General features: G+C 43.2%; 1 protein-coding gene across 1 annotated transcript in view; it reads right to left on the bottom strand.

Moving 5' to 3' along the window:
* dcaf5 (ddb1 and cul4 associated factor 5) overlaps positions 1–27,208 on the bottom strand; it is a 141,601-nt gene that overhangs the window by 78,617 nt on the left and 35,776 nt on the right. The window contains exons 4-5 of the mRNA XM_086003577.1: positions 25,843–25,979; positions 21,075–21,204 (exon numbers count right to left, since the gene is read on the bottom strand). Coding sequence (XP_085859703.1) covers positions 21,075–21,204; positions 25,843–25,979 — 267 coding nt within the window. The remainder of the gene's footprint in view (positions 1–21,074; positions 21,205–25,842; positions 25,980–27,208) is intronic.

Here is a 27,208-nt window from a genome sequence, read left to right as displayed (position 1 = left end):
ATTAAAGTGACAAACGACCGGAGGCTTGGGGTCACCCTTCCGGACTGAACGGAGGTGTTCCGCAAAGCGGTCACCCAATCTGCGTTTGGTCTCCCCAATGTAGAGGAGACGGCATTGTGAACAGCGAATACAGTATACTAAATTGCAAGTAGTACAAATTAATCGCTGTTTCACCTGGAAGGGGTGTTTGGGGCCCTGGACAGTGGGAAGGAGGTAAAAGGGCAGGTGTTGCATCTCCTGCGCTTGCACAGGAAGGTGCCATGGGGAGGGGAGGGACTGTTGGGGGTGGTTGAGGAGTGGACCAGGGTGTTGCGGAGGGAGCTGAAAGGGGAGGGGAAGATGCGTTTGGTGGTGGGATTACGCTGGAAGTGGCAGAAATGGCAGAGGATGATCCTTTGAATGTGAAGGCTGGAGGGGTAAAAGGTGAAGACAAGGGGAACCCTATCGTGGCTCTGAGAGTGAGAAGGGGTGAGAGCAGAAGTGCGGGAAATGGAACGGACACGGTCGAGGGCCATGCCAACCATGGTAGAGGGGAATCCTCAGTTGAGGAAAAAGGAAGACATATCGGAAGCACTAGTATGGAAGGTGGCATTGTCAGAACAGATGCGGCAGAGATGGAGAAACTGGGAGAATGGAATAGAGTCCTTAAAGGAAGCGGGGTGGGAGGAAGTGTAGTCCAGGTAGCTGTGGAAGTCAGTGGGCTTGCACACACCCATCTTCCTTTGTGCTAGGGATGACTCCAGGCAGTGGAGATTTTCCCCGATCCCCATTGACTTCAGTTTTACTAGGGCTCCTTGGTGCCACACGGTCAAATTCAGCTCTTTTGTTCATGTTTGGACCAAGGCTGCAATGAGGTCTGGAGTAGAGTGGTCCTGGCAGAACCCAAATTGAGCATTGGTAAGCAGGTTATTGGTGAGTAAGCGCCACGAGATAGCACAGTCGACGACACCTTCCATCACTTTGCTGATGATTGAGAGTAGACTGATGGGGCGGTAATTGGCTGGATTGGATTTGTCCTGCTTTTTGTGGACGGGACATGCCTGGGCAATTTTCCACATTGTTGAATAGATGAGAGTACTGCAGCTGTACTGGAACAGCTTGGCTAGAGCCGCGACTAGTTCTGGAGCACAAGTCTTCAGCACAATAGCCAAGATGTTGCCGGGGCCCACAGCCTTTGCTGCATCCAGTGCGCTCAGCCATTTCTTGATATCATGTGGAGTGAATTGAATTGGCTGAAGACTGATCATCTCGGATGGTGCAGACTTCAGAAGGAGGCCGAGATGGATCATTCACTCGGTACTTCTGGCTGAAGAGATTTGCGAATGCTTCAGCCTTTTCTTTTGCACTCGCGTGCTTAGCTCTGCCATCGTTGAGGCTGGGGATGTTCAAGGAGCTTCCTCCTCCCATTATTAGTTGTTTAATTATCCACCACCATTCATGACTGGATGTGGCAGGACTGCAGAGCGTTGATCTCATCAGTTGGTTGTGGGATTGCTTAGCTCCATCTATAGCATGCTCCATCTGATGTTTAGCAGGTATATTGTACTCCTGTGTTATAGCTTCACCAAGTTGGCACGTCATTTTCAGATAAGGCTTGTGCTGCTCCTGGCATGCTCTTCTACATTCCTCATTGAACCAAGGTTCATTGCCTGGCTTGATGGTAAAGTGAGGGATATGCCAGGCCAGGAGGTTACAGATTGTGATAGAATACAATTCTGCTGCTGGCAATAACCCAGAGTGCCTCATGGATGACCAGTTTTGAGCTACTAGATCTGTCCTGAATCTATCCCATTGAGCACCGTGGTAGTGCCGCACAACACGATGGAGGGTGTCCTCAGTGTGAAGACAGGACTTCGTCTCCACAAGGGCTCTGTCGTGGACAGATCCATCTGCGACAGGTAGACTGCTGAGGACAAGGTCAAGTAGGTTTCTCCCTCGTGTTCGTTCTCTCACCGCCTGTTGCGGGCCCAGACTGGCAGCTATGTCCTTCAAGACTTTGCCAGCTCAGTCAGTAGTGATGCTACCGAGCCACTCTTGTTGATGGACATTGAAGTCCCCCACCCACAATACATTCTGTTCCCTTGCTACCCTCAGTGTTTCTTCCAAGTGGTGTTCAACATGGAGGAGTACTGAGATGGAGGAAGAATTTCTTCTCTCAGAGGGTCGTAAATTTGTGGAATTCTCTGCTGCAAAGAGCTGTGGAGGCTGGGTCATGAAATGTATTTAAGGCGGAGATAGACAGATTTTTGCAAGATAAGGGAGTGAAACGTTATGGGGAGCAGGCAGTTGAGGGAGGGTGGTAATCAGTAGGAGGTTTCCTTGCCCATGTTTGACCTGATGCCATGAGACTTCATGGTGTCCGGAGTCAATGTTGAGGACTCCCAGGGCCACTCCCTCCCGACTGTATTCCACGGTGCTGCCACTTCTGATGGGTTTATCTTGCTGGTGGGTCAGGATGGTGATGGAGGAGTCTGGGACATTGATCGACAGTCATACTCACAGAATCATACCTATGTCAGGGTGGGGATTTCAACGTCCATCACCAAGTGACTCAGTAGCATCACCACTGATCAAGCTGGCCGAGTCCTGAAGGACAAAGCATGTGTGTGGGACAGCTTTTTTTTGGCACAAGTCCCTAGATGTTAGTGAGGAGCAATTTGCAGGGTCAACTGTGCCTTTGTCATGTGCATCATCCTAGGTATCTGATTTGCAGAGTAGTCCATCCGGTTTTATTCCTACTGTACTTTTTTTGTAGCAGTTTGATACAATCAAGTGGCTTGCTAGGTCATTGCAGTGGTACATTGCTCTGTGGCTCTGGAGTCAATAACGGTTAAACCGGGTTAAGAATGGCATGTTACTTGCACTGGAGGCAGTTCAGAGACGATTCACTAGGTTAATTCCAAAGATGAGGGGGTTGGCTTATGAGTAGAGGTTGAGCAGGCTGGGCCTATACTCATTGGAATTTAGAAGAATGAGAGGTGATCTTGTTGAAACATAAGATACTGAGGGGACTCGACAAGGTAGATGCAGAGAGGATGTTTCCCCTCGTGGGGAAATCTAGAACGTGGGGGCACGGTTTCAGAATAAAAGGGTCGCCCTTTTAGAACTGAGATGAGGAGGAATTTCTTCTCTCAGTGGGTCGTAAATTTGTGGAATTCTCTGCCGCAAAGAGCTGTGGAGGCTGGGTCATTAAATATATTTAAGGTGGAGATAGACAGATTTTTGCAAGATAAGGGAGTGAAGGGTTATGGGGAGCGGGCAGGGAAGTGGCTTTGAGCCCAAGATCAGCCATGATCTTATTGAGTGGCAGAGCAGGCTCGAGGGGCCAAGTGGCCTATTCCTGCTCCTATTTCTTAGGTTCTTATGTTCCCTTCCCTAAAAGACATTAGTGAACCAGTTGGGCTTTTATGACAATCCAATAGATTCATGGTCACCATTACTGATTCTATCTTTTAATGTCAGATTTATTTAATTAACTGAATTCAAAATTCACAGACTGCCACGGTGGGATATGAAATCACATTTCTGGATCATTAGTCCAGGCCTTTGGATTACTAGTCCAGTAACGTAATCACTATGTGTGGACTTTGACTTGAACTGTCTGATAATCGATATTCTGAAAATATTACTAATCATCAAGTAGTGAACATTGAATGAGGCAAGCCCCAAGTGTGCACTACAAAACTGGAAGACCAAACAGCACAGAGCACAAGCTTCCTTACAAGGAAATATAAATAAAAAAATTATCAAGCTCTTCTGCACACAGTCAGCATCATCAGTCTCTTCCCTTTCATTAGTAGACATCAGACAGCAAAAAATTTGAGGATCCTTTTCTTCTGCCCCATCTCAACTGCCATTAGGGTTTGTGTCAGACGGAAGACCACTGATGGAAGAATCTCCAAGCTCCACTGTTCCCTCGGGAATGGTGGACTGCAAGTCCGAGCAGCATCAGGTGCAGCATTAAATTCCTTGGGCCCCGAAGAGGATACAAATTTTCAACTCCTTGCAAAGCAGGAACAAATCAGTAGATATATTTCAGGGCATGGGCTTCTTGTTACAATCCCACGCGAGGGTGCGTAATTGGTCATGAGGTAGGAGACAGAGAGTAGGGATAATGGGTATGTATTCTAATTGGCAGGATGTGACTAGTGGTGTCCCAAGGGATCTGTACTGGGGCCTCAGCTTTTCACTATATTTATTAATGATTTAGATGAAGGAATATAGAATTGTATATTCACATTTGCTGACAGCTTTAAGTTAGGTGGCAAAGTAAGTCATGTAGATGGGGGCAGAAAATTGCAAAGGGACATTGATAGATTAAGTGAGTGGGCAAAATTGTGGCAGATGGACTTCAATGTGGGGAAGTATGAGCTCATCCACTTTGGACCCAAGAAAGATAGATCAGAGTATTTTCTGGATGGTAAAAAGCTAGGAACTGTGGAGGATCAGAGAGATTTAAGTGTCTGTGTCGAAAAGCTAGTGGACAGGTACAAAAAATAATTTTAAAAGGCTAAAGGAACGTTGACCTTTATCTCAAGGGGGCTGGAATACAACAGGGGTGGAAGTGATGCTAGAGTTGTATAAAGCTCTGGTTAAGCTGCATCTGGAGTACTACATTCAGTTCTGGGCATCGTACCTCAGGAAGGATACATTGGCCTTGGAGTGTGAGGGAATACGCCATACTTCAAAAAGATACACCATAATATGAACAGAATACTGAGATTATTAATACATGATATACTGGGTTTAAAAATCTAAAGCCTTGGAGACACTGGCTGTAAAAAGAAATATAGGCTTCTGAGATAAAGATCAGTTGTTTAACAAAGTTGCAAAAACCAAACAAGCTTTGAAATGGGAATTAGTTAAATATACTAAAACAATTACCCCATTGAAATGGCAGTTTGGAGGGAACACACTGAAAATGCCCGGTTTAAAGTGTTAAGAACTAACACGTAAAACAGAAACACAAACATTAAAAGAGGCAAGCCCCGAGACCGGAGAGGCAGCGGACCTGCGAGGGAGCACCAGAAGCGGCGGAGCTACTTAAAGAGCAGCCCGAGGCAGTGAGGCCCAGAGCCCCGAGACCGGAGAGGCAGCGGACCTGCGAGGGATCACCAGAGGCACACCAATCCAGGTTCTGGGAGAGAGGTAAAAAGTAATCCAAGTGTGACGTCAGCAGGAAGCAGGTAAGTGATTGGTTGGTGAGTATTTCTCTCTTTTTTAAACTTTAACTCTGTTTTATAGTTTCTAAGGTCTCTCTGGTGTAGCGGGGACTGTCGGTAAACTATTTAACTGTAGTGTAATTAGTGGGATTGATTGATTTAATTTAAACTCAATTAATTAAAGGGTAAGTCATGGCAGGACAGCCCGGCCCTGTGATCTGCTCCTCCTGCGAAATGTGGGAACTCAGGGACACTTCCTGTGTCCCTGACAACTACGTGTGCAGGAAGTGCACCCAGCTGCAGCTACTGACAGTCCGCATTGCGGCACTGGAGCTGCGATTGGATGCATACTGGAGCATTCACGATGCTCGGGACATCGTGAATAGCACGTTTAGGGAGTTGGACACACCACAGGTAGAGGTTGGACAGGAAGAAAGGGAACAGGTGACCAACAGGCAGAGTACTAGGCGCAGGCAGGTAGTGCAGGGGTCCCCTGTGGCCATCCCCCTCTCCAACAGATATACCACTTCGAGTACTGTTGGGGGGGATGGCTTATCAGAGGAAGGCAGCAGCAGCCAACTTCCTGGCACCAGGGGTGGCTCTGCTACACAGAATGGGAGGAAAAAGAGTGGTAGAGCTATAGTAATAGGGGATTCAATTGTAAGGGGAATAGATAGGCGTTTCTGCGGCCGCAAACGAGACTCCAGGATGGTGTGTTGCCTCCCTGGTGCAAGGGTCAAGGATGTCTCCGAGCGGCTGCAGAACATCTTGGAAGGGGAGGGTGAACAGCCAGTTGCATATAGGCACCAACGATATAGGTAAAAAGTGGGATGAGGTCTTAAAAGTGGAATATAGGGAGTTAGGAGGTAAATTAAAAAACAGGACCTCAAAAGGTAGTAATCTCAGGATTGCTACCAGTGCCACATGCTAGTCAGAGTAGAAACAGAAGGATACTTCAGATGAATACGTGGCTAGAGGAATGGTGCCAGGGGGAGGGATTCAAGTTCCTGGGACATTGGAACTGGTTCTGGGGGAGGTGGGACCAGTTCAAACCGGACGGTCTGCACCTGGGGCAGGGCTGGAACCGATGTCCTAGGGGGAGTTTTTGCTAGTGCTGTGAGGGAGGGTTTAAACTAAAATGGAAGGGGGTTGGGAACCTGAGCAGGGAGACAGAGGAAAGGGAAATAAGGATAAAAGCAAAAGATAGGAAGGAGAAAAACAAAAGTGGCAGTCAGAGAAATCAACAGTTAAATCAAACGTGGCCACAGTAAATAATAATTCTAATAGGTCTAAGAGCGTTAAAAAAACAAGCCTGAAGGCTTTGTGTCTTAATGCGAGGAGCATTTGTAATAAGGTGGATGAATTGGCTGCGCAAATAGAGGTAAACGAATATGATTTGGTTGGGATTACGGAAACGTGGCTCAAGGATGGCCAAGACTGGGAACTCAACATCCAGGGTTATTCGATATTCAGGAAAGATAGGCAAAAAGGAAAGGGAGGAGGGGTAGCATTACTGGTTAAAGAAGGGATTAACACAATTGTAATGAAGGATATTAGCTCTGATGTGGAATCTGTATGGGTAGAATTGAGAAATACTGACTGTAAAAGCTTTTATAGACATGTAAAGAGAAAAAGATTGGTGAAGTCAAGCGTAGGTCCCTTGCAGTCAGAATCAGGGGAATTTATATTGGGGAGCAAAGATATGGCAGACCAACTAAATACATATTTTGGTTCTGTCTTCACAAAGGAGGACACAAATAACCTCCCAGAAATACCGCGGAACATAGGGTCTGATGAAAGGGTGGAACTGAAAGAAATCAGTATTTGTAGGGAAATGGTGTTAGGAAAATTGATGGGACTGAAGGCCGATAAATCCCCAGGGCCTGATAATCTACATCCCAGGGTACTTAAGGAAGTGGCCCTAGAAATAGTAGATGCATTGCTGGTCATCTTCCAGAACTCAATAGACTCTGGAACAGTACCCATGGATTGGAGGGTAGCTAATGTTACCCCACTATTCAAAAAAGGTGGCAGAGAAAAAGCGGGGAATTATAGACCGGTAAGCCTGACATCGGTAGTGGGGAAAATGCTAGAGTCCATTATAAAAGATGCAATAGCAGAGCACTTGGAAAGCAGTGACAGGATCGGACAAAGTCAACATGGATTTACAAATGGTAAATCATGCTTGACTAATCTACTGGAATTTTTTGAGGATGTAACTGGTAAAATAGATAAGGGAGACCAGTGGATGTGGTGTATTTGGACTTTCAGAAGGCTTTTGATAAGGTCCTGCATAAGAGGTTAGCGTGCAAAATTAAGGCACATGGGATTGGGGGCAAGGTATTGACTTGGATAGAGAACTGGTTGGTGGACAGAAAGCAAAGAGTTGGAATAAACGGGTCATTTTCCGAGTGGCAGGCAGTGACTAGTGGGGTACCGCAAGGATCGGTTCTAGGACCCCAACTGTTCACAATATATATTAATGATCTGGACGAAGGAATTGGATGTAATATCTCCAAATTTGCAGACGACACAAAGCTGGGTGGGAGGGTATGCCGTGAGGAGGATGTCATGAAACTCCAGTACGATTTGGACAGGTTGGGTGATTGGGCAGAAACATGGCAAATGCACTATAATGTGGATAAATGTGAGGTTATCCACTTTGGTGGCAAAAACAGGAAGGCAGATTATTATCTGAATGGCAATAGATTGGGAGAAGGGGAAGTGCAAAGAGACTTGGGTGTCCTTGTGCACCAGTCGCTGAAGGTAAGCATGCAGGTGCAGCAGGCGGTTAAGAAGGCAGATGGTATGTTGGCCTTCGTAGCAAGAGGGTTCGAGTACAAGAACAGGATGTCTTGCTGCAGTTGTACAGGGCCTTGGTGAGACCGCACCTCGACTATTGTGTGCAGTTTTGGTCACCTTACCTGAGGAAGGACGTTCTTGCCATGGAGGGAGTGCAGCGAAGATTCACCAGGCTGATACCTGGGATGGCAGGAATGACGTACGAGGAGAGATTGTGTCAATTGGGCTTATACTCACTGGAGTTTAGAAGATTGAGGGGGGATCTCATCGAAACCTATAAAATTCTGTCAGGTCTGGACAGACTAGATGCAGAAAGGATGTTTCTGATGGCCGGGGAGTCCAGAACCAGGGGTCATAGTCTAAGGATAAGGGGTAAGCCATTTAGGACTGAAATGAGGAGGAACTTCTTCACCCAGAGAGTGGTGAACTTGTGGAATTCTCTGCCACAGAGGGCGGTGGAGGCCAGTTCATTAAATATATTCAAGAAAGAGTTAAGATATATTTCTTGAGGCTAAAGGGATCAAGGAATATGGGGAGAAGGCAGGGACAGGGGTGAATTTGGATGATCAGCCATGATCTCATTGAATGGCGGAGCAGGCTCGAAGGGCCGAATGGCCTACTCCTGCTCCTATCTTCTATGTTTCTATGAAAAGATGACATCAAAAGAAACACCTGCTGGTCAAATAGTTTTTATGTTAAACTTGGAAGACAGGAAACACGATTAAATATGCAACCAATTGAGATAGCTAGAAATGCATGAAACACTCTAGTCAAAGTGTATTTAATTTATAGACATAGTAAATATGATACCAACAAGAACACTTTGAAGATATGACTTCAATAGATGCATCAAGCAATTACATTGTGTTTGTATTAAACTTGGATCACCACAGAGTCACAATGTCTGCTAAAAACCAGTAAAGCCAATATTAAGAATTGAATGAAAGAATTTTGATTTTATCAGCAGAGAACTTCAAAGAATAAACCAATGCAAAAAGAGTATAAAACATAGACCTTTTCAACAGAAAGGCAGAACTCGCTGAACGGGCAAAGCGTTTCTCAACTCTTCAGAGGCAGCTCTGTAAGTCTTTAACTTTGAGTCTCGGGTAATCAAAGTAATTGATTTTGGTGGATAATCTGGATGTAGAGATAAGTAAGAAATGTAACGAAGTAAAGATTTGAGAATAAGGATCTCTGAGAAATAAGAAAAGTAAGCTATTGGTATTTTGAATTATTAATGTTGCGACTGATTCAACAGCTGTTAACTGAACGTCAGCTCTTAAAACTATATATTTTTAGAATTGTCTCAAAGAGTAATTCTGTATAAACTCGCAAACCCAATTTTCGTACACTCTTTTGTGAAGAGTTGCAGAATTCTGGGGGAGTATTCTGGACCCTCATAATATCCGGAAGGTTACAGTCTAGTTAAACTTGTTAAAAGTGCTATCTGGAGGACAGTAACATCTTCAGTCGTTCCTTTCCTTTAGGGAGAGATAGCCTGAACCTTTAGACCCATATAAGTGTCTTATGGAATTCGGCTATCTCTAACTTAAGTTGAAGGTGAACGTCTGGGGAATACGCCTGATCTGGGATAGCCCGAAAGGGCTAGGACTTGTAATTATCCCTTCAGGAGTGGGTGCAGTGCAGATTTACCAGAAATATACTGGGGCCAAAAGGGTTAAATTATGAGGACAGGTTGCACAGACTAGGCTTGTATTTCCTGGAACAGAGAAGATCAAGGGGGAATCTAATTGAGAAGTTTAAGATGATTAAAAGGATTTGATCGGGTAGATGGAGAGTAACTATTTCCTCTGGTGGGGAGTTCAGAACGAGAGGGCATAACCTTAAAATTAGAGCTTGGCTGTTCAGGGGTGATGTCAGAAAGCACTTCTTCACACAAAGAGTAGTGGAAATCTGGAACTCTGTCTCAAAAAGTTGTTGAGGCTAGGTCAATTGAAAAATTCAAACCGGAGATAGATAGATTTGTTAGGTAAGCAATGTTTCCTGTAATTTTTTTTTTAAGGCCGTGCGGCCCCTTTAACGGGTTGCGCGGCGCATTCAAAAATCCGCGCATGTGCTGTTTTTGCATTTAAAAGCTGGCGAGCCGGCTACACGGGTTTTCCAGAGCGCTGCACAGCCATGCAGCTTACATGAGACCTTGTAGGTAAGGGTGTTAAGGGATTTGGAGTAATAATGGTAAATGCAGTTGAGGTGCATATCAGCCATAATCTAACTGAATGCTCGAGGGGCTGAATGGCCTACTCCTGCTCCTATGTTCCTTTCTATGTTGCCTTTGTGTCACAGATTTGCCAAAAAAAATATTTACGCTGGAAGTAGAGTGGTTTAAGGGCAAGTGCTCCACCACGGTTTATTCTTCAGGGACTGCAGCCGATGTGCATTTGATTGCCAGCAGTTCTTCAAAACTTTAAGACAAAAGGGTATTGTATCCTTTCACCCTTGCCAGACTAGATGCCCAGGACATCAAATCAGGTAAGAATTGTTTCAAATCAGTGGCTGTTCAAGTTTCAGCTTAAATTAGACTACAGTCCTCAAACTGGAAAACTATTTTACTGCTTACTGAACATAAGTCACTTCCTGGGTGTTGTTACCCTGGGCTCCTGAAACGGGCTGTATTTAAATGGTCTGTCAATTTGGCTTACTGCCATTTTTGCCACAAATGTCAGTGATAGGAGAACTCTTCAACCACCATTACAAGTAGTTGGGTTCAAATTGGATAAATATTCAAAGAAGAGCTTAAGGCTGCAGAACCTCTGGGTTGATTGTAGGAGGGGCTCACTGCTCAAACTATACTTATTCCACTGCAAAACTCTCCTTCCGATATCAGTCCACACATTCCCTTATTCCTTTATCTGTGGACTAAGCAAGCTTAAAAGTAGGATTAGCTTAATTTCCCCATTCTCTTTGCGACGCTGGTGATTAATGGTCTGTTTGTCCCAGACTGTAAACCACCCAAAATGAAAATCTTGTATTTAGATAATGTAATCTTTAGGCACTAAAATGCTTATTGGTACAAAACTCTCAACCGAGGAAATATTTGCTGCAAGTTTTACATTTCAACTTTGTAAATTACACAGAACTCTTCTCAAAATATTCCCAAAGTCAAAGAATGCATCAAAACAAATATCACTTGTCACCCCAGAGTCAAAACAAAGTCAACTATGTAATCAATTGTTAAGTGGCATGAAAATCAACAGCATCTGTTGTGTTTTATACCCAACATCTGAAATGAAAGACTGGAGGACAAACAATGTCCTTGTGCAATAAGGAAAGGGCTAATCAGCTGATCTATAGCATGAGAGTGTGAAAACAGCGCTGAGTTGAAGTCCCACCACTGTATTTCATTACTTCTATTAAACTAGAAAATGCCAGAATGTAACTGTACAAATCAACCTGAGCGGACGAGAGAAAAGTAGCCAACTATACCAAGGGGGCCCCCAGATTTATTACTGAAACTGGTCAGTGACAATAAAACACGCAGTAAAGAAAATATAAGTATATACAGGGAAAGTTCTGATATCCGGCACCGACGGGACCGGCGTGTTGCCGATATATCAAAACTGCCGGACATACAAAGTTAATGTTGAAGCATACGGAGATGAAAATCTCCGTATCTGACAACAAACACTGTTGCTTAGCAACAGTTTGTAAACACTCGGCCCGTACCTTGGAAGCGTCTCTGAAGCTGTTGCTAAGCTACAGAGACGCTTTCCAGAGCCTGCCTGTTAAAAGAATGCTAGGAGAAGAAAAAAAACCTAACCAAAACGGCTGCTGATTTCTGCTGTTAGAGCGAGGTTTCTGGCCATACAACCTCCGGATAAACCAAAGTTTCCTGTAAAAGGAAGTTTCCAAATCTCAGTATAATTTATTTTAAGACTTTCAATTTATAATGGTGTCTGCCTTTCTCTCATCAAATGAATCAATAATGTTACTGAAATCTTTTCAACACCAAGAGTTGCTGAGCTCGAGTACTTTCCTCCCACGCTGGCTCCATTAACATAGCTTGTCCACAGCAGAGTTAGAAATCTAATCAGTGTTCAGGTACGGTGTTTCGAATCATCTCAACTATTTCCTCACCAGTCTTCTTGGTAAAGTTTCTGAGGCACAAGAAACGTTCCTGAATCACAATGTTTCCTGCAGGTACTTGATGAACGTATCTGATCACTGGTGCAATCTTTTCCCTTGTATAAGCTGTCAAATTTTGTATTGCAAATTACTGAAGTATTTAACCTCCTTAACCTGGTCTAAGATTGTTTTCATGATGTGCCCGGTTGCATGCTTTAATGAATTGTCTCAGGTGAGAAGTAACGTACTTTAAGTCCTTCATTTTGCACCTATGAAATTGCCATTGGATTTATCACCCAGCTTGTGCCACGGAAAGCTAATCCTCATTCTCCGAGAAACAAAAGATCATCTAAAATACGTTTAAGAATTTCCTTCCACTTTTCTTCTTCATTTGTAAATTTGTGTCAAGAACTGAGTGGATGTTTTTAAATCACCTTTCAATCTCTCCACTTCATATTGCATACATTGTGTGTGTTATTTTTTTCATGGTCAGGGATTCTCTTATATAGCTGGTGCCAGCTGCAATCTGCAGTGCACCCAATCGATGTGGCTAAGGTTGGAAGAAAACCTTGAATTGCTACATTCTGCGGGAAAATTTGACATGGAATGCAGTAAACAGCATGCTGCGACTGCTGTCCAGTCACATTCAGTTTTCTCTCCATTAGGAAGAGTTTGGAGAGAAGTATATGGGGAAATTGGTTTCCTTTGATATCACTTTTTGGATGGAATTTTATTTTCCAGTTATGAAGCACAAGTCTATCTAGGTCATTCTGTTTGAGATCCTGCACTTGAAAGTATCTTCTCAAGAGAAACAGCAGCTGGTTCATGTTCAGTTTTTCCTCTTTGTGCTCTTCCTCCTCCTGTGTTTCATCGGGACTAGGAGTAGGAGGATTAACATCCTCATTTGCTTCAGATTCAGACTCGAACTGGTCCTGCTCCATATAGAATCATAGAAAGCTACAGCACAGAAGGAGGCCATTCGGCCCGTCGTGCCTGCGCTGGCTCTTTGAAAGAGCAGTTGTGCTTAGTCCCACATCTTCGCTTTTTGTCCGTAACCCTGTAAGCTCCTCCTCCTCAAGTACCTGTCTAGCTCCCTTTTAAAATTATTTAAGGAATCAGCTTCCACCGCCTTTTCAGGTACAGTGTTCCAGATCACGAAAACTCCGAGTTAAAAATTCTCTCCTCATCTCTCTAGATCATTTTCCAATGATTTTGAATCTATGCCCTTTAGTTATTGACCCACTTGCCAGACGGAATATTTTTCCCCATTTACTTTATCAACATCTCTCATCATCTTGAAATCCTCTATTAGGTCACCTCTTAAACATTCTCTGTTCCAAGGAGAACAGTCCTAAATTTTCCAACCGCTCCTCATAGCTGAAGGCCCTCACCCTTGGTAATTACAGAGGAGTCTCCCTGCTGTCTGCCACAGGGAAAGTCATCGCAAGAATCCTCCTCAATCGCCTTCTCCCAGTAGCTGAAGAGCTTCTCCCAGAGTCGCAATGCAGCTTCTGCCCACTAAGGGACACAATGGACATGATCTTCACCGCGTGTCAACTACAAGAGAAGGGTAACATCCTGGTAAACCTCCTCTGTACCCTTTCTAAGGCCTTTACATCTTTCCTGAAGTGTGGTGCCGAAAATTGTCCACAATACTCCAGCTGAGGCCTAATCAGTAATTTATAAAGTTTTAGCATAAGAACATATGAATTAGGAGCAGAAGTAGGCCATATGGCCTCTCGAGCCTGCTCTGCCGTTCAATAAGATCATGGCTGATCTTCGAACTCAACACCACTTTCCTGTCCGATCTCCATATCCCTCGATTCCTCTAGAGTCCAAAAGTCTATCCATCTCAGCCTTGAATATACTCAAAGACTCAGCATTCAGAGCCCTCTGGGGTAGAGGATTCCATAGATTCACAACCCTGAGTGATGAAATTCCTCCTCATCTCAGTTTTAAATGGCTGACCCCTTAACTTGAGTATGTGCCCCCTAGTTCTGGACTCTCCAGCCAGGGGAAACAACCTCTCAGCATCTACCCTGTCAATCCCCTTCAGAATCTTATGTTACAATGAGATCACCTCTCATTCTTCTAAACTCCAGAAAGTATAGGCCCAATCTACTCAATCCCTCTTCATAGGACAACCCTCTCATCCCAGGGATCAATCAAGTGAACCTTTGCTTCACTGCCACCAAGGCAAGTATATCCTTTTTCAGATAAGGAGATCAAAAGTGTGCACAGTACTCCAAGTGTGGTCTCACCAAAACCCTGTACACTTGCAGCAAGACTTCCTTACTCTTGTACTCCAATCCCCTTGTAATAAAGGCCAATATGCCAATTGCTTTCCTAATTGCCTGCTGCACCTGCATACTAACTCTGCGTTTCCTGTACAAGGACACCTAAATCTCTCTGAACACCAACATTTAATAGTTTCTCACCATCTAAAAAAAAATTCTGTTTTTCTATTCCTCCTACCAAAGTGAATAGTCTCACATTTCCCCAAATTATATTCCTTATTATTGCCCACTCATGTAACCTGTCTATATCCCTTTGCAGGCTCTTTGTGTCCTCCTCACAGCTTACTTTCCCACCTAGCTTTGCATCAGCAGCAAACTTGGATACATTACACACAGTATGATCTCTTTGCTTTTATATTCTATTCCTCTATTTATAAACCCAAGTAACCCCTATGCTTTTTTAACCACCTTATCAACTTGCCCTGCCACCTTTAAGGATTTGTGTATATGGACACCAAGGTCTCTGCTCATCTACACTTTTCAAAATGGCACCATTTGTAGTGTACAATCTTTCCATATTCGTCCTCCCAAAGTGCATCACTTCATACTTCTCTGCATTGAACTCCATTTGCCATGCTTTTGCCCATTTCACCATCCTGTCTATGCCATCTTGAAGCCTATAACTATCTTCATCATGATCTACTACTTTGTCAAGTTTCGTATCATCTGCAAACTTTAGAATGCTGCTCCCTACACCCGAGTCTAGGTCATTTATAAAAATTGAAAAGAGTAATGGACCCAAAACTGATCCTTGGGAAACACCACTGCAAACCACCGCCCTGTCTGAAAAACATCCATCCACCACTACCTTTTGCTTCCTGTCACTGAGCCAATTCTGTATCCATACCACCAATTTTCCCTTAATTCCAGGGGCTTCCATCTTCTCAATAAGCCTCCTGTGTGGCACTTTGTCAAATGTCCTCCAAAAGTCCATATATACACATTACTGCACTACTTTGATCAACCTTCTCAGTTACCTCATCAAAGAATTCAATCAAGTTAGTCAGCCACTATTTACCTTTAAGAAATCCATGCTGGCTCTCCTTGATTAACCCATGCCTCTACAAATGAAAACTTATTTTGTCTCTGATAATAGTTTCTAATAACTTCCCCACCACCGACATTAAGCTGACTGGCCTGTAGTTTCCTGGTTTATCCCTCTCCCCTTTCTTGAATAGTGGTATAACATTAGCAACCCTCCAGTCCTCCGGCACTACTACTGTATCCAATGTGGATTGAAAGATTGTGACCAATGCCTCTGCTCTTTGTACCTTTGCTTCTTCAGCAACCTAGGATGCATTTCATCTGGACCAGGTGACTTACCAACTTTCAGTAATGCTAATCTTTTTAGTACGTCTTTTCTATCTATTATCATTCTATCCATAACTTCCCTCTCCTCTAAGTGTAACCATCACATCATCCGCTTCCTTTGTGAAGACAGATGCAAAGTACTCATTTCATATTTTTGCTATGTCCTCTGCCTCTACATGAAGATTTCCCTTTGGGTCCTTAATAGGCCTAACTTTTTTCCTAGCAAACTGCTTACACGTTGTATGTTTATAAAATGCTTTAGGGTTTAATTTAATGCTGGTTGCTAATCTTTTCTCGTAACCTCTCTGTCTCCCATATTAATTTTTCAATTCCCTCCTGCACTTTCCATAATCTTCCTGGTTATTAACTGAATCTTGCTCCTGACATTTGTCATAAGCCTACTTTTTCTGTTTTATTTTAACTTTTATTTCCTTTTTCATCCAGGGCGCATTAACTTTGGATGCTTTACCTTTTCCCTTCAAAAGGAAAATGCCTAGTTTGTACCTGAACTATCTCTTCCCTGAATGCCTTCTATTGCTCTGTTCCTGCTTTACCTTGTCATCACCATTTCCAATTTACTTGTGCTAAGTCCCTTCTTAAGTCACTGAAATGAGCTCTTCCCCAGTTGAGCATTTTTATCGTTGATATTTCTTGGTCTCTTTCCATAATTATTTTAAACCGAATTATGTTGTGGTCACTGTTAGCTAGATCTCCTACTGTAACACACTCCACTTCCCCGACTTCATTTCCCAGAACCAGATCCAACATTGCTTTCTTCCTGGTTGGATATATTAGCCCAGAACTTGGTGTCGGGGGCTTGCCGCGCGTGCAAGCCCCCGATGTGCACTCACCCTGCGCGCCGACATCTGAAACCTGGCCCGCAGTGGATTTCCTGTCAGTGACCCGGTTCTGATGTCGGCGCGCTGTGCTAACCTGACCCAGCGGCGTAGTTAGTGCGATGTGCCGGCTGGGATCAGGTGAGCACTGTTCAGCCAATCAGGGGAGGGGAAACTTCATTCATAAGTTTGAGTGTAAGAACTGTCAAACTCATGAGAAGTACTGCACCCCAAAACACTACTTAAACTTTAAATAAAATTTTAAAAAACATCCCAATCATTAAATTAAGTATAAATAAGTTAAAAAAAATTTAAACAATAATTTTTTTTTTGAAAAAAATAAATTTTTAATAAAAAGGGTCTAAAACTAAACTTACCTTATTGTAGATTCTTTAAAATAATAAACCTGTGGGAAAAAAAATTCTAAATTGCACTAAAACACCACTTACCTGTAAAAATAAATACTTACGTGTGCTTTTTACAAGCGTAAAGACCGGGGGCCTTTACACATGCGCAAATCCCCCAAAACAGAGGAAATCCAAGACGCACGCGCTGCCCCCTACAGTGCACGCGCTACCCTCTTCACCTCTTGGGTTAGAGGAGAGGAAATGCCGGTTTTCAGCGCATGCGCTGTGCATGCTGAAAACCGGCATTTCCTCTGGCCAGACGCGTGAGTACCCCTTCCGTACTCACGCGTTTGGGGAGGAATTACTGCCCCAATGATTTAGAAAGTTCTCCTGTACACATTTCAGAAATTCCTCTCCTTCCCTACCCTTAGTATTATGTTTTTCCCAGTCTATATTAGGGCAATTAAAGTCTCCTAATATTACTACTCTATTTTTGTTACACGCCGTTTAAATTTGCCGACAAATTTGCTCATCTATCTCCTTTTCACTGTTTGGAGTGCTATAAAAAAAACTCCCAACAATGTAACAACTCCCCTTCTGTTCCTCAACTCAAGCCAAATAGATTCAGTCCTAGAACCATCGAGTATATCCTTTCTATTTAGAACTGTAACATCATCCTTAATCAATACTGCCACATCCCCTCCTCTTTTTCCTTCTTTATCATTCCGGAATACTTGATAACCAGGAATATTAAGAACCCATTCCTGGCCTTGTTTCAGCCGTGTCTCTGTTAATGCAACGACCTCATAATCCCATGTAGCAATTTGTGCCTGCATCTCAACAAGCTCATCCGTTACACTACGGACACTGACGTCATGCAATTTAATACTTCGTCACTTTTGATTTTTTTCCCTCAATCTGGTCCCTGCAATTTTTGGAATATTTCGCATTTTACTGCTGTTTATATCTTTGTCCTCGGATCTCATTTCTGCTCTCTCTGCTATTTTCTGGTTCCCCTCTCCCTGCCAAGTTACTTTAAATCTTCCCCAAAGTACTAGTTAACCCCTCAACCAGAACATTGGTCCTGGCTTTGTTCAGGTGCAACCCGTCCATCTTGTACAGGTGCCCCTTCCCCCAGAACCAGTCCCGATGCCCCAAGAATCAGAAATCCTCCCTCCTGCACCATTTCTCCAGCCACCCATTTACCTGCACTATCATCCTGTTTCTATACGTGGCACTGGGAGTGATCCTGAAATTTCTACCTTTGAAGTCCTATTTTAAAAAATCTTTTTCCTAGCTCCTGAAACTCTGCCTAAAGGACCTCAACACTTTTTCTACCTATGTCATTGGTTCCAACATGGACCATATTTCTGGCGGATCCCCTTCCCTCGCAGAATGTTCTGCACCTGCTCGGTGATATCCTTTACCCTGGCACCAGGGTGGCAACCTACCATTCGAGAATCACATTTGCAGTTACAGAAACGTCTGTCTGTGCCCCTAATTATCGAATCCCCTATGACTACTGTATTTCAACTCTTTCTTTTTCCTCTGTATATAGTCAAATCTCCCCTGGTGTAGGGGGGTTTGATTTTTACTGCATTCTCCAGTAGTCATCACCCTCTCTGGTATTCAAAACTGAAAAGTGGTTAGCGAGTGCCACTGGCTTGGGAGATACCTGCACTACCTGTGTCTTCCTCCTACCCTGTCTGGTGGTCACCCATTCCCTCACTTCCTGCACCTTCTGTAGCTGTGGGGTGACCACATCCTGGAATGTATGTTCAAGGAAACTCCCGGATGCACTGCAGTGACTCCAACTGCTCAAGCTCTGAAACTCGTGTCATGAAGTGTGAAGTGTCCTGGAGTTCCCACATAGAACAGGATGCACATGCTACAAGTCCCAGCTGGCCTGCCATGGTAGGCAATCCACTGACCTCTAAAATCACTGAGACCCTGACCACTAAAACACTCAACACTGAACTCTTTATAAAAAAAAAAAAAAGACATCTAAGACACTGACCTATAAAATTCTAAGAAACTGACCACTGAAAGACTGAGATACTAAAATAGTAAAAAGTTAACTAAAGGCACTGGAAATTATATCTATCAATCTAAAACACATTGGAAATGGCCATCAAGTGAACTTCAATAGTGAAAAACAACTATTTAATAAAACAAACCAACACTTGTCCGTTACCCACCAATTCGCTCGCTCCGCGGCAGTGACGTCACTTTTGAATTTCTTTCTCAGATTTCTGCGTTCAGCTCGCACTCTGACTCATCGCTCTCACTGACCCTGCCGTCGGTTCTCCCACTTTTATCTGTTGTCCTCTCGCATTGTTTCTCCTCAGGTTCACTCTCACTGGCTCTTGCATTGTTTCCCCTCAGGTTCGCTCTCCCTACTCTCACTGACCCTGTCATCGGTTCTCCCGCTTTTATCTGTTGTCCTCTCACATTGTTTCCCTTCAGGCTCACTCTCTTTGTTCTCATCGTGGTCACTGGTACCAAAATGAGATGGCTATTCCACCACTCTGTCTCTGACCTCCCCGCCTTCTCTGAAGAAGATTTTCCGCTGCACTGAATTGGTTTCCATCTAAAAGATTCTAAAGTTTTTTTCTGCACCAGACTATACACACACTTCATTTCTGACTGTTTAATTTCCCTCCAGAATTCTGTTTATCTGCTCATTATTCAAGAAACAATAAAGTACTACAATTTTCCAAAAATACTGATTGGTTAGCTTGGGTGGCTGAGGCTTTAGTGAGTTACAGTGACGCCCTGGTATCACCGAGTAGCAAGTGTAAAATCAGATTTATTAAATTGATTTGATTTTTTTTTTTTTTAAATAGAAAAAAAGTTAAAACTTATGGAAACAATCATAATAGTTATGTACATTTTATGTTGGGTTAATTAAGCTACCCTGTGAATCTCCAACAGTAATATAGCATGCAGTATTTTATATTTTTAGTTGCTATCCAGGCAATCCATGTATTTTTCTGTTAAATAAACTTTAAAAAACTTACAATATTTTATTTAATGATGAAAATTACAAATACGAGTTTCCTAAATTCCATTCAATTACAAGATATACAGCAGATTTTGTAATTGAACTCATTGGCAAAGCTTGGCAGATGGAGTTGGGGCCAAAATCAACCTAGAGCAATGCACTGTCCATATCTTCACATCTACTGAGGATGATATTTTAGCTTAATTACGACAGTATCTCTCACATGGTGGCTTATTCATTCAAAAAGATTCCCTACAACTTAATTATATAGTACTCAGTGGTCGAATAATCCAAAATATTACAGTACTTTTTCAGGGGGGGGGGGGGGGGGGAAATGAACACAAAAGCAACTTTACAATTTCACTGCATGTGAACTATTCAGGTTTGTTTCAGGAGGATAGTTCAAGATTCATCCACAGTCTATTCCTGATAATTCAAAGCTGTCTTTTGTGTTCAAAAACTGAATTATCCAAAAAATTGAATTAAGCAACTTAAACAACACAAAGTGGGAATTTAGTGCTAAAAACTGAATTATCAGATAACTTGAATTAAGCAACTTTGATCCATTTTTGTTCCATTGAAGTCCAAGAGAAAAGCTTACATAGCTTCCGAATGTTCACAATTTATAAAATTTACCTAATTTTACAAAATGTGTAGAATTTAAGGGCTACATTTATATAAGTAATGAGATTGAGGTTTTAAATTGTAGGTTTCACAGGTGACTAAAAAAATCATATTACTGTACAACAATTCAGAACCAACATTATAGAAGGTTTAACTGGTCAGGTCACATGGCAAAACAGTCTACTTTGAAGACTTCATTGTTGTTTTCAAGAATGCGCTGCAGAAGTTTTTTTGGTCAAACCTGCCAACCCTACAAGGTGCCGGGATTATTAGCACCACACATGCTGCGAGTCGACAATTTGTCAGTTAAATGATTTGCTGAACTAGAGAGAGCTCGGAACTAAATGTCAAGCAACCTGATCAACTGCTGTGGATGCCAATGTTTTTTAATTCATTACAGCAAAAATAGTGAACAGTGATAACCATATGCCAAATTTTGTTTAGTTTCACAGTGGTAGGTCATGGCCCACCCCTCCCCCAAAAAACCCACCTAGAAGCTAGCATACAGATTCACTAGCAGTTTTATTGTGTAGAATTCAACATGAATTGTTCTTAATGACAAAGCGAAAGCTCAAAAGAAAACAAGATTAAGCTGAGAATTAGCTCACCTTCGAGGCTTGCGAATGTCCCACAGACCCACTCCTTCTTTGGAATTTGCCGTGGCCAAAAGTCTGGGCTCCACAGGGTTAAACATTACACTGTGAAAGGCTGATGGGTAATTTGCCAAACAAAAAGGTTCTGAAACAAGTAAGATGCATTTGAAGGTTAAAACTTGTAGATGAGGAAAACAAAGATTTAATTCAGGATATTAATTTAAAACTACCATTCATTATATAATATTGGTCCAGAATTTGCTGGAGCAGGGCATCTCGCAGTGAGCGCAGCGAGTTGGCTTTCTTCCCCCACGCTTCAGCTCCAATGAATTTTGCACCACAAATTGCTGGAAGTGCGAGTTGATAACAAATTAAAAAACAATAATAATCTGAACCCTGGGCATTAGGCTGTCTTATTCATATTCCAGGGTTTAGATTCTTATTGTTTTTTAACTCATGAAATTCAGGAACTGTTGGCAGCTGCTGCCTACACATGAAAGCTATATATTTTATAGCAATTCAAAGCATGTATTACTTGCGGAATCAGCATGGCAATTGTCGATTACTTACAAATTATAGACCCAAATACTTTGAGGGAGGGGGGTGTGGGTGGATAACTAATTCCTGACAAGCTGAAATGAATTTAGCATCTACTTTACTTCCAGCCAAAATCCACCGCAAATCAATTTAACAAGTCAGTTTAATCAGTTTAACTTGCATCCTGGTTGCGTGCTTTATGTGGCATGTGTGGAACAATGATCATTTAATTGCTAACTGGTTTTAAAAAGTGGAAGGTCATTGGAAACATAAATGACCCCATTAACAGGGTCCTTACGCCATTAAATAGCAGCCCTAGCTTTCTGCGGCGAGTTTAATTTGTATTTATGGCGCAAATGCAGAAATTTCTTGATACTCATGGGGAAGTTGTCAGTGAGCTCCGGTTTTTGCGAAGCCAACGGCAGAGTGACGCAAATCGTCCAGCAATTTGTGACAATTCACAGCTCACTGTGTACATCTTCCTCGCCACAAATTGCCAGGTTATTTACACACTTATAACGACATGCGCCTTTAACTCGCCGTTATTTTGCCAGCAAATTCTGGCCGATTGATACTAAAACTTTTATTTATAGATGTAATTAGAAATACCAGCTGATCTCCCATCACAAAATTATGTACTGCAGAATTTCATTTAATTCAATGTTCGGTAGATTAATCAGATTGCACAAAATATGCATATTTAAATTAAGACAAAAATAAACATCCAAAGGCTTGGAAGTCAGGGGTTATTGAAAAGAATCCTTATGTGCATTTTGCTGAAAAGCAGACAATTTACACTCAGTACTTGCAGCTTTCATATGAATTTTAAGACCTTGGCATTTCAGTTCAACTGTGTATGTAGAACATAACATAAGTAGTAGGAGCAGGAGGAGGCCATTTGGCTCTTTGCACCATTCAATAAGATCATGGCTGATCTTCTACCTCAACTCCACTTTCCTGCACTATCCTCCTAACCCTCGATTCCCTTAATTTTCAAAAATCTATCGATCTCTGTCTTGAATATACTCAACGACTGAGCCTCCACAGCCCTCTGGGTTAGAGAATTCCAAAGATACACCACCCTCCGAGTGAAGACATTTCTCCTCATCTCAGTCCTAAATGGCCGACCCCTTATTTTGAGACTGTGACCCCTGGTTCTAGACTCCCCAGCCAGGGTAAACAACCTCCTTGCATCTATCCTGTCAAGCCCTGTAAGAATTTTGTATGTTTCAATAAGATCACCGCTCATTCTTCTAAACTCTAGAGAATATAGGCCTAGTCTACTCAATCTGTCCTCATAGGACAATCCCCCCATCCCAGGAACCAGTCTGGTGAACCTTCGTTGCAGTCCCTCTATGGCAAGTATATCCTTCCTTAGGTAAGGAGACCAAAACTGTACACAATACTCCAGGTGTGGTCTCACCAGGGCCCAATATAATTGCAGTAAGACGTCTTTACTCGTATACTCAAATCCTCTTGTAATAAAGGCCAACATACCATTTGCTTTCCTAATTGCTTGCTGTACCTGCATCTTAACTTTGTGATTCATGTACAAGGACACCCAGGTCCCTCTGAACACCAACATTTCCCAATCTCTCAATTTTCACATTTCTCCACATTATATTCCAATTGCCGTGTTCTTGCCCACTCACGTAGCCTGTCTATATCACCTTGAAGCCTCCTTGCATCCTCCTCACAACTTACATTCCCACCCAGCTTTGTATCATCAGCAAACTTGGATATATTACATTTGGTCCCCTCATCCAAATCATTGATGTAGATTGTGAATAGCTGAGGCCCAAGACATGATCCTTGTGGTACCCCACTAGTTACAGCCTGCCAACCCGAAAATGACCCGTTTATTTCTACTCTGCTTTCTGTCCGTTAGCCAAATTAGAAAGCAAAAGTAGTGCTAAATTACATCTTTAAGCTATAGCTCTTCAGCAAACTCATCACCGTAAACATTTGCATAGTAGATGTATTGGTATTATTTTTCTTGTTGCCGTATTACATGACGGCAACACAATTACAAAAAGGAAGCAAGGGCAAGACCGAAATAAATTGCACTAGATTTGATCTGTAATTTAAATAATTATACCTACACAAACATTGGCAGTCTAATAGCTTTGATTATAACACTGGTGTTAAAAGATCATCTACCCAGCATTTAATACAGGGAACAATTTTTCACAATTTGTTCACTAAGGAAGATGAACAAACCACTAGTATTGACTGAAGTAGTCCATCATTGAATCACCTATATCTCAGTCAGCCGGAGCAGATCCACAGAGAGGATGAATATCAAATACAATAACTTGCATTTATATAGCACTTTTAACGTAGAAAAATGTACCAAGGCACTTCACAGAGGCATAATCAGAAATAAATGGACGCTGAGCCAAAAAGGAGATATTAGGAGGGGTGACCAAAAGCTTGCCCCATGAGCTGGATTTTAAGGGGAGGTCTTAAAGGAGGAGGGGGATGTGGAGAGGTTTTCGGAGGAAATTCTAGAGCATAAACATATGTCTTATAGAAGGAAATTTTTAGCTGTTGGCGGTAATGGATTTTGATGGGGTAGGGCATTATGGTGAAAGTAGTCCCCCGATACTGGTTCTTCTCCTTTCACTAGCATACCTATATGATACTTAGTCCTATCTACAAATAAAACCCTCTACCGGGTCGAAACCACCCCGAACCCAGACCAAAATTCACAAGCACCGAAACAAGTGCAGCTCAAACCCCAGACATTTCTGCCTCTCACACAGGAACAGCTTGCAAACAGGGTTCATTATTGTTTGCGCTGTTCCACCACAGGGACCACATGAACAGAGAGTGTGGAAGACAGATGTGATAGTGAGTGGAGACAGTTATTGTGCTGTGGGCTACCTTGGAAACAGTCATGCTATTGGCGAAAGGAAGCAAACAAGTTACATCTACAAAAACTGTCCAACTGCAAATTTGCAGCCCAAGTGTGCAGTTTCTTTAATAAACAAAATTAGGTGAGGGGGGAGGAGAAATGAAGGCCAATTTTTATGCGCTTCAAAGTGAGAGTCAGCAATGTTCTGCAATGTGCTAATACAGTAGAATATCTCACATTAAAAAAAAAAATCTCAGTACATTTTGGAACAGAATTTTCTGGTTTTGAACTTTTTTTTTTTGAGGGAAGGTCACAATCACTAACCCTCTTATGCACACAGTGAAATATGTCAAGAGCACAGAGCAAACAGGGTATTATATTCAAAGGCAGCCATAGCCAGCACTACATAAAGATTAAAACTCGTTAACCTGAAACCATATAAATATTCTCTTACGAGATGGGAGGAAGAATGGTCATTTATGTCTCAAAGTTTCATGGACACACAAGTGCAGTGACTGTTATGTAGGCAAACAAGGGGCGTGACTAAAAGGTTATAATCCTGCTCAGTGAGACTTAGGGGGAAAAATTGAGTCACGCCCCCTTTGGGGCGCTAACTTCGCCGGGGCGCTACTTTTAGCGCCCAGAAAGAATTAACACCCCCGCAGCCAAAATTAAATGGTAGCGCCCAAAGAGGGAAGCGGGGCGCTTCTGGAAGCGCTCAGCCTCCCTCTTGGGGCGCTGCGAGGGAATATCGCAGCGCTGTAGCACGTCGCGCCGCGGTACTGCAGGCCTTCCTTCACTTCTTAAAGGGGAGGGGCCCGGCGCCCAGCTGGGCCACCAGGGATTGGAGAGCCGACAAAAGAGCCCGGCACTGAAGAGAAGTGCTGGGCTCATGGAGCGTAGCCTGCACTCCGCGGGAAGAGGGGGGGGCGGGGGAGAGAGAGAGGCTGCAGAGGAGGCCGGGGACGGCAACGGGGGGGGGGCAGGTGCTGACAGGCGGCCAGCAACAAAAATGGCCGCCCGGCACTTCGCCTTTAATTAGCGCCGCCTCAGCTGCAGGTAGGCCCCCCTGACACCGTCGAAAATAGCGTCCGGCAGTAAGTCAGGGGGCGCTACTGAAGATCATGGCCGGGATGCTGCACACGGCGATGACGTCATCACCGGCGGCGCAGCGCCGTGGGGCGCTAACGGTTACCGCTGCCACTAACCTCCTGCTAAATTTCGCGGGAGGCGTTGGTGGCACTGCGCCCAGGCGCTAGTTGCTTTGCGCCCCGTTAGCGCCCTCTTGGGGTGCTAATGGGAGGCGCAAAGCAACCAAATTTTTCCCCCTTAGTACATTGTTTGAGCTATATGGGTTATATTGTGTACGACTGATTTCTTAACACTCACCGCCATGCGAGTCCCGTATATCCCAGATAAGAACTCTGCCGTCATCTGAGGAGCTGGCAAACACATTGTCATTCACAGGACTCACGGACAGGCCATATACAGCATCGTCATGGGGGAAAACATTCACAATTTCAGTGCTGAAAAAAATTACATACAATGAAAATGTACCTAAATTTGCATCATTAACAATTCCAGTCAGCTGCTAACTGTGGAGAGATGGGAGAGGCAAAAAAAAGTTAAACTCGCCTCACAACAGGAAGGAGGGTGTGAGAGAACAACATTGGGAAATTGTCCCAGGTAACAATATATATAAGTTGCGCAATCCATTTGCCACAGCATAAATAATAATCTTTGCTTCTTCCTCACCTCCCAAAATGCACATAGTCCTTTTCTATAATATATACTTCATATAAACTTCCCGGTTTGTGGTGCTGAGAAAGTGACCATTTCAATGACTTGTCTCGTCTCAAAGTGACCATGTAGTAATCCCAAAAGCAAGCATGGCAGACTGAACACAAACAGCCTTATGTCTGCCGTACAGGTTACATAGAACTGTTGTATTGTTGACCAAGTGCAATCTGAATTTTCAAAAGAACATTTCAAGGTCTCTGGACAGCTCTGGGTCTATAACATGCATTTAAAACTGCCTGCTCCACAGATCTGTGTATGCAAAATATTGCTGCCAATTGCTGGAATCCAAGTTCAGTATTTGAATTCATGTGGGTGGATTGAGTAGACCTGTATTTATACTGCTGACTTTCAACAGGGCAAACTCATGTTTGCACTATTGCTTATTCCAACTAAAAATTGGCATGGCCAAAGCTATACTGTTCCATTCTCATATAAAACTAAAGTACCCTGGTCCTTATTTTACCCAACCATTTGAGCTGCTTGTTCAGACTGAGCTGAATGGTACACAAGCTCCTGTCGGACCCAGAGTTGAATGCCAAATCCCACATCGAGTCCGTCACCAGCAGTGCCTATTTTCACCTCCAGAACATCTACCTCACCCTCGATACCATTGAAGCCTACACCGTTGCCACCTTGAGGCATAAGCAGCCTCCCATGCTCCGTCCTATAACCCATCAAGAACTCTATTGCCTGAGTCCCACTAATCCATCACCCCAGTTCTCACCATGGGCAGCTATGTTTTGAGTACACAGATTTGTGGAGCAAACAGTTTTAAATAATTGTGTTCTCGCCTTCCTCCATTGGCTCCCCATTGACCAGCCATCGATTTCAAAATCCTCGCCTTCAATTACAAATCCATTCATGGAGTCACTCTACCCTACCCTTGTAACGTCATCCAGCCCGATGTCCCAGCTCCCATACCTTGCTGCGAGCATTTGAATGAGTAAACATATAT

Source organism: Somniosus microcephalus, chromosome 12 (assembly GCF_052327205.1).
Source record: "Somniosus microcephalus isolate GS21.2 chromosome 12, FLI_Smic_1.0, whole genome shotgun sequence".
Lineage (NCBI taxonomy): Eukaryota > Metazoa > Chordata > Chondrichthyes > Squaliformes > Somniosidae > Somniosus > Somniosus microcephalus.
The sequence above is the reverse complement of the archived record's forward strand: the minus strand, read 5'-3'. Positions and strand labels throughout refer to the sequence as shown.